Source organism: Apteryx rowi, unplaced genomic scaffold (assembly GCF_003343035.1).
Source record: "Apteryx rowi isolate R43461 unplaced genomic scaffold, aptRow1 scaffold_119, whole genome shotgun sequence".
In the NCBI taxonomy this organism is placed as follows: Eukaryota; Metazoa; Chordata; class Aves; order Apterygiformes; family Apterygidae; genus Apteryx; species Apteryx rowi.
Genome location: NW_020447408.1, coordinates 1,561,427 through 1,569,088, shown reverse-complemented (window position 1 = coordinate 1,569,088; position 7,662 = coordinate 1,561,427). Strand labels below are relative to the sequence as shown.

The following is a 7,662-nucleotide window of genomic DNA, read 5'->3' as shown; positions in this document are numbered from 1 at the left end:
GACCAACCACCACCACCCGGACATGGGACACCTGGTCCGGCCTGCRCCCGCTGGCCCCGCGCGCTGCGTTTGCCACCCGGAGCCCAGCCGGCGCGGKGATGTCGAGCCCTCCCACCCGTAATGCCTGCGGGGGACCGTGCCGTAATGGCCGGGGGACAGCGGCGGGGTCCAGCGGGTCCTGCCGTGCTCAGCGCGACGCAGGACCCTCGCGGGACCCCCGGCAGCGGCGGGCGCGGGCCCCACCAGCGAGCACCCCGGCGCCCGCCGCGGCCCCTACGGCGCCTTGGGGCGGGCRTTCAGGCGGATGACGGCCCGGTAGTCCCTGACCAGGTCCCGCAGCGGGTCCAGGTAGGGGTTGACGTTCTCCTCCAGCCACTCCTCCACCGTGTCGGGGAAGTAGACGCTCTCCAGCTGGGCGCGCAGGTTGTGGACGAAGCTCTCCCAGTCCTCGTGGACCCTGGCAGGGAGCAGGGGGTGAGCGCCGGGCCCCGGTGCCCGAGTCCAGCCCCGCGAGCCCCCCGGCCCCGCACAGGCCCCCCCGCGTACTTGAGCAGCCTGCTGCCGAAGCTCTCCATGTTGCGCGGGTTGCCGAAGCGGTGCTTCCGGTGGTAGGGGCTGAACCAGCCCTTGACGGCGCTGGGAGAGGCGCCGCGGGGGTCAGCGCCCCGGTGGAGCCGCGGGCGCCGCGCTCGGGGCACGTCCCCTCCCATGCAAACACTCGTAAAGGGGTTGCGCAGAAAGGTCCCCCCCACTTTTCCCAACGCGGCCCAAGGCGTTCCTCCACGGGGGACGCGACCTCGCTGCGTTTTCCTGGAGCAACGTGGTGGGGAGCAGGGAGAAGGACTTGCGCCAGAAAACCAGCATGGTGCCGGCATGCTGCACCCCCAGGTCCCCTCGGAGCCAAGTGCTCGTGGCTCCTCTGTGCTCCTGGAGCACGTGCATGGCGCGCGGGGCTGGGACGGGCGTTGTGCACCCGATGGGATGCACCCGCTTGCAGCCATGCGCGGGAAGGTGCCGATAGGGTCAGGGAGCCTTGGGGACAGCGATGTGGGACTGGAAGGGGACAGCCCGCGCTGCCTGGCCGTCGGGGATGGCTGACGTCCCCGTGTGCCCCATCCCACGGCTGGACCCTGCCGCCGCTGCCAGCTCCCGGAGCCGCCTGGCCGCGCCGTTACCTCTCCTCCTCCAGGACTTTAACCACGCTCTCCTTCAAGTGGCTGTTAACTTGCTCGACCATGCGATAGATCTCGGCGCCGGGGAAAGCTCCGTTTCCCTCGCTAGGGGAAAAGCGAGGACAAGACGTGGGAGCCCGGCGGGCTTCTTCCCCTCCCGCGGGGGCAGCGCGGCTCCCCCGGCGCGGGGGCGAATCCGAGCACCCGGCATCCCGCTGCAGGGTGGCCCTGGCACAGGGCTTCACCCGCCGTGGCGCGGGCGCTGGGCACGCACCAGGTGCTCTGCTCCAGCTGGATGCTGCGGAAGCCCAGCACGTCCAGGACCTTCCTCTTCGTCGCTTCGGTGAACCCCCCTGGGGAGGGCGAGGAGACAGGGGGAACGCCGGGTGAGCCGGGGGGAGAAGGGCCGGGACCTGTGGGGATGGAGCCGGCACCACGGCGCAGCAGGCGCCTCCGGCAGGACTGGGCAGCAAACCCCGCTCCCGCGGGATGCCCGCTGCACCCGGCAGCGCCGGGGCCTGGCGGCGGCGCTCACCGTTCACCAGGGTCTGCAGGCACACGGCCAGCGACGGGATGCCGACGGGCAGCAGCTCGCAGAGCACCGAGTAGTGATCGTACCTGCAGCGGGGACACGGCCGCGCGGTCGCCTCCGAGCCACTGTCCTGCCCCAGCACGGACCGCGCTGCAGCGCCGTGCTCCCCGGCTGGACCCCCGCGTGCCAAGGGCTTCCCGGGAACCCTGCGTGCCGAGGGTGGTGGGGACGCTGTGCCATCCCCCGGCTCTCCAGGAGCCCCATGCACCGAGGGTGGCAGGGATGCTGTGCTGGTGGCTCTCCGGGAATGCTGTGCCGGTTCCAGCTCTCTGGGAATGCCATGCACCGAGGGTGGCAGGGATGCTGTGCTGGTGGCTCTCTGGGAACACCGTCCACCAAGGGCAGTGGGAATGCTGTGCCAGCCCCAGCTCTCCGGGAATGCCGTGCACCGAGGGTGGCAGAGATGCTGTGCTGGCCCCCAGCTCTCTGCAAGCCCCATGCACTGAGGGCGGCAGGGACACCAGGCTGGCTGCAGGCTCTCCGGGAACCCCATGCACCGAGGGCAGCAGGGACACTGTGCTGGCCCCTGGCTCTCCAGGAGCCCTGTGCACCTAGGGTGGTGGGGACGCCGTGCTGGTGGCTCTCCAGAAACCCCATGCACCAAGGGTGGTGGGGACACCGTGCCAGCCCCCGGCTCTCCGGGAACCCCGTGCACCGAGGGCGGCGGGGACGCCGTGCCGGCCGCGGGCCCCTCACCTCTGCCAGCCGGTGAGGACGATGCCCTGGAGGCGCAGGGAGGGGAAGCGCGGCATGGCCTCCACGACCTTCAGCCAGCTCAGGTGGTTCTTCAGGTGGTAGCTCAGGGGGGTCCAGGCCTGGGCCGGGCCCGTGGTGCCCTTGAAGGCGCTGGCGAACCACACGGTCTCGAAGCCGCTCTCCGCGTATTTTGCGATGAACTGCCCTGGGGGGGGGGGGGGTGTTGAGCGGGGGCCAGGCTCCCGGCGCGGCAGACCCCGGCGCGGGGCGACCCTGCGCGCGACCCCTTACCGATCTGCTCAGCGTCGAAGTCCGGGGCGTAGAACCACACCACGGGCGAGACGTGCTCGGCTATGCCCGACTCTGCGGGGCGGGAGCCGGGGCCGAGCCTGAGCGCCCCAGGGGGGCTGCGCGATGGGCCGGGGGGGGGGGAAGGAGGCCGCCCGGCGCCCCCCCGACCCCCCCCCCTCACCTCGGAGGGCTCCGGCGCCGATCTTCCTCAGCATGTCGTCCCACATGAGCGCCCGCCGCCGCCGGGGCCGCGCGCCCAGGAAGCTCGCCACCTCCTTGACGTGGTTGAGGTACATGGTCCCCAGGTCGCCCTCGTTGCGGCTCATCCAGTTCTTGGAGTCCATCCCTTCCCCGAGGTGGAACACCTGGATTTGGGGCAGACGGGGGGGACGCCTCGAAGCGCGCCCGCAGCCTCCCGGCGGGTCCGCAGCGCCGTCCTCCCGCTGCGGCTCCCGGGGCCGGTGCATCTGGGTTTCGGCACCTCGGCACCATCGCGCAGGTCCGCGCGGCCCGCCGCTCACCTCGTCGGCGCCGATGTGGATCCAGGCGGAGCGCCGGTGCTTCTCCATCACCTGCGCCAGGACGCTCTTGAGCAGCGGCAGGGTGCCGGGCGCGTGCGGGTTGAAGCTGTTGGGGAAGCGCTCCACCTCCCGCAGGTGCTGGTACTTCTCGTGCTTGAGGATGAACTGCGCCGGGATGGGGACCCGCTGAAGGGACCGTCCCCGGCCGTGGGGGGGTCTGGCGGCGTGTCCCCCCCCCCCCGCCCTGCGGCCGCAGCTCGCCTACCTCCGCGTGCCCGAAGGTCTGCACCAGGGGAACCACCTCCAGCCGGTTGAGCTCCGCCAGCTGCTGGATCCGCTCCACGTCCTCCTCGCTGCGGAGGGAGGAGGAGGCGGCGGCGGCCTCAGCGGCGGCTCCGCTCTCGGCGGCACCTCCCGGGGCCGCGCCGCCCCGCTCACCTGTAGGCGTAGGGGGACTTGAGGGTCTCCAGCTCCCCCTCGAAGGGGAACATGTCCTCGTACTCCACCAGGATGCCGTTGGCGCCCAGCTGGGACAGGAGCGGGAAGAGCTGCGGGCCGGCGGCGCCCGGCTCAGGCTGCGGCACGGGGAGCTGCCCCGCGCCGGGAGCCCCGGTCCCGCCGCCGCCGCCGCCGTCCTCACCTGCTCCARGTAGGAGACGCGGGGCGCAGCGCCCTTGAGGTCCAGGTGCACGAGCCGCATCTGGGAGCCGCCGAAGTCCTCGGGGAGCGGCCGCCCGGGCTCGCGCCTCGGGCCCGTCGCCTTCGCCGCGGGYGGCTCCAGCGCCCGGCTCCGGGGCTCGGCGTCCCCGGCGCCGTCCCCCGCCTGCCCCCAGAAGCCGTCGTCCCGGCCGGCCGCCTTGGGTGGCTCCAGGGGGAAACTGCGCGGAGTGGAGCGGGAGGCGTCTCCGGCGCCCCGCGGGCACCAAGCCGAGCCGGAGCCCGGCTCCCCGCGGAAACCCCTCCAGGCTCCCTCCCACGGGCTCCCGGCTCTGCTCACCTGTCCCGGAGGAGGAACTTGATGCCGGCCAAGGCGACGATGAGGAGCACGGCGAGGCGCAGGAGGTTCAGCTTGTGGTTCCGCTGGAAAGCCATTCCTGCGGGGCACACGGAGGGGTCCGGCGCGCGGGAACCCACCCCCCCACCGCGGCTCTGCCCCCCGGAGCRGGCAAACGGCCCCTGGGCCGAGCACGGAGGGAGCCCAGGGCAGGGGCGACCCCAGGCTGCCGCGGGGCTGAGCTCGTCCCCTCCGTGTCCCTCCGACCTCGCCACGGGCACCGCCGGGAGAAGCTGCGGGCTGCCGGCACGGAGCTTTTTTTTTTCCCCCCTATATCGATTTCAAGAACTTGTGAGATCTACCAATTTCTGTGAAAACGAGCCCAAATCAAACACGATGTCTGCAGGGCGGGAGACCCTTCACCTGCCCGCTCCAAGGCCGCAGCTCCAGGGATGCCGCAGGGATTCACACCCGACGGCTCCGCTCCTGCCTCCACATCTGCCCCCCCTCTGGCCTTGGGGATGCATCCATGGAAAAGATCCAGGGCAAGCAGAGCCAGCGCTGCTCAAGCACGCTGCCCTTCCCGCAGCAGCCCCGTGTTGCTTATAAGAAGTGCTATAGTTTATATATATATATATATATATATGTGTATATATATATATATATATATGCATAATTTGTACTTTGGGGGGATTTTGCATGCTCTGGAGCGCGTAGCGAGGCAGAGGCAGCGCCGGGCATCTGGCACCTCCAGGATGCCCGTGCCCAGCACGTCGGGAGCGGGATGCCAGCACTCCCGGCCCCGTGCGCGGCGAGTCCTGAGGGAGCAGCGAGGAGAGCGCCAGGGCTGCAAACGCGGCGCCCGCGGCCAAAGCGCAGTGGACGTTGAGCCCAAAGCAACGCGTCCGGGGCCGGGAAGGAGGCGCAGGAGCTGCCCGCGCGGCTGCCGTGCACGGGAAGGGACGGCCGAGCCCCCTGCCCCGGGGTGGACGGGGACGTGCAGGGGCACCAGCCCAGCTCCTGGCTCCCAGCCTGCCGCCGGCAGCTGCAAACTGCCCTTCCTGCTGGGTCCTGACCTGAACGTGCCGAAGTTCAGGGTTAAACTCCGGCGTGCCGGATTTGGGAGCTGAAAAGCAGATTTTGGTCCCTGCCGGTGCACAAGCCTCTTAGCCGCTCGCCCGGGTTTTGCTGTTACCGCGCCAGGGGAGAAGGGCCCCGGGCGCCTCCGGCCCCGCATTAGCGCTTGCTCTCGATGCAGCGCTAATCCCACTCGGCACGCTCCCGCGGCACGCTCCCACGGGGCCTGGGGGCATGGTGGCAACAGCCGGGGCTCGGGTGACGCCGCGCTCATGCAAGTTTAAAGGCAGCCGGAGCGGCGGGGCAGGGGGACGCTGCCGGAGGGGATAGCCTGGCTCCACCGGCCGCCTTGCTTTTCGGAAGTGATTTCCTGAGGGGAGAGCCCAGAGGGGCTGGAGCTGGAGCTCGCAGTGCCGTGGCTTGGCTGCCCGGGAGGCTCATGGGCCGGACCTCGGTGGGAGCCCGGTTTGGGGCATCGCGCCCCTTTCCGAGGCACAGTGCTGTCCGCCGGCACGCTGTTCCGTGCAGACAAGCCCGGCACCGGCTGGGCACCCACAGTTATCCTGCACATCCCTCGGCAATCCCAGGCCCTGGAGTGGGGACTCATCCTTCCCACTGCGGCGGGATCCACTGACCGCGACGGTGCCGCCCCGGCTCCTCGGGAGCTGCATCCGGAGATGATGCGGGAGCAGCACGGGCACTTTCCCACGGTGCGCGGCACCTGCTCCCTCCCAGCACCGTCCCCACGGAGCTGTTTCCATCTTGCCCCAGTCCCGGATGCCCCCGGGAGCATCCTCCCGGCACGTCGCCTAGCAGCGGCGCTCTGGGCTGGAAACGCCGCCGGCCCGGGCACGCGGCACGCAGCCGCCGGGCGCCCCGCGCCGGGAAGCCCGCAAACACGCGCCGCGCTCGTCACGCTGCCATGGGAACCCGGTGCCTGAGCGGGGCAGGTATCAATATTTAGACAGATGCTGTCAGCTCGCCGGGACCTGGCGTTTTTCATACACGTTGCCTTATTTAACTAGGAAAACGGTTTGCCGGGATTTGAGCCTCCCCCTCCGCAGCCCCCTGCCAGGGCAAGGCAGGGCCGCGCGCGCATCCCTGCGGCCTCAGGCCCCGGCGCTAAGCGAGCGCGAGAAGCCGGAATTCGTAGTTTAACCAGCAACGGAGCGACCCCCCTCTCCGGCGCCCACCCCTCGCCGCTTCCCGGGCTTTGGCGCGGCACCAAGGCCGGTGCCCGGGAGGCAGCGAAAAGCCCCGCCGGCGGGTCCGGAGAACAGCCCTGGCGCTGCTGCTCCCGGCGCGGGGCTGTGCGGAAAAGTGCCTTGTCCCTCGCTTACCTGCCCCAGCGCAGCGCGGAGCGGCCCCTGGGCAAGAGCAGGAGCAGAGCTGAGCCCGCAGGGAGGACGGGCACGGGGAGCAGGAGCAGGAGCCTCCCCGCGGCACCGGCACCCTCCCGGCCCGCAGCAGCGGTCCCTCGCTCCGCAGCACGGTTCCGAGGCGTCTGTGCAAGCGCTGCCTTCCGCAGCGCCGGGGAGCGGCTGCCCACGGCTTCGTTTTAAGTCATCCCTCAGCCGTTGCCATGCAAAACCCTCGTTCCCGCACCCTTTCCGCGCGGAGGATGGCAAGGCGGTGGGAAAAGCAACGCCTGCACCGTGCACACACACACGCAAACATATATACACGATTTCCAGAGTCTTCCATGGCTCGGCTCGGCGCAGCCGGGCGCGGAGCCCCCCGAGGCCCCGTGCCCATGCAGCGGGGACGCGGTGCACGTCGACTGCCCCTGGGGTGCCCCGCGCACCCGGGGACCCCCGGCATCCCCCAGCACCGCAGGGCATCGCGGGTACCCCCAGGCTCCCTGCGCACCCCTGCACACCTAGAGCATCCTTGCGCCCTGCAGCAGCCCCTGGCCCCCTGCTCATCCCGGGCTCCCCTACACGTGTGGGCACCCCCCAGCACCCCCCAGGCACCCCGTTGCAGCCCCGCACCCCCCCGGGGCATCCCCGCACCCGCTGGTACCCCAGGCTCCCCTGCGCACCCCTGCACCCCCGGGGTTCCCCCCTGCACCCGGGGCATCCCTGCACCCCGCAGCAGCCCCCGGCCCCCCTGCACCTGCGGGTATCCCCCCGCACCCCACTGCAGCCCCTGCACATCCCCTGAGCATCCCTGCACCCCGCGGCAGTCCCGGCCCCCCCCCCATGCACCCCCGGGCTCCGTGCACCCCCCGGGCACCCTGCTCCCTGCAGCAGCAGCGCCCGGGCTCCCCCTGCGCCCGGCCCGGCCTTACCGGCAGGTGCGGGGCGGCCGCGGGCAGGG

General features: G+C 71.3%; 1 protein-coding gene across 1 annotated transcript; it reads right to left on the bottom strand.

Moving 5' to 3' along the window:
• Window positions 1-273: 273 nt before the first annotated feature.
• LOC112975661 (hexosaminidase D-like) lies at window positions 274-4,384 on the bottom strand. Its single transcript, XM_026086040.1, has 13 exons — window positions 4,270-4,384; window positions 3,913-4,150; window positions 3,711-3,820; window positions 3,538-3,625; window positions 3,273-3,437; window positions 2,933-3,116; window positions 2,752-2,823; window positions 2,461-2,665; window positions 1,708-1,790; window positions 1,447-1,525; window positions 1,176-1,277; window positions 547-636; window positions 274-457 (listed from the first exon to the last, which is right to left on the bottom strand). Exons 1-13 carry the CDS (start codon window positions 4,362-4,364, stop codon window positions 274-276), a joined length of 1,695 nt encoding a protein of 564 aa, XP_025941825.1. The 5' UTR covers window positions 4,365-4,384.
• Between the last annotated feature and the right edge of the window lie 3,278 nt (window positions 4,385-7,662).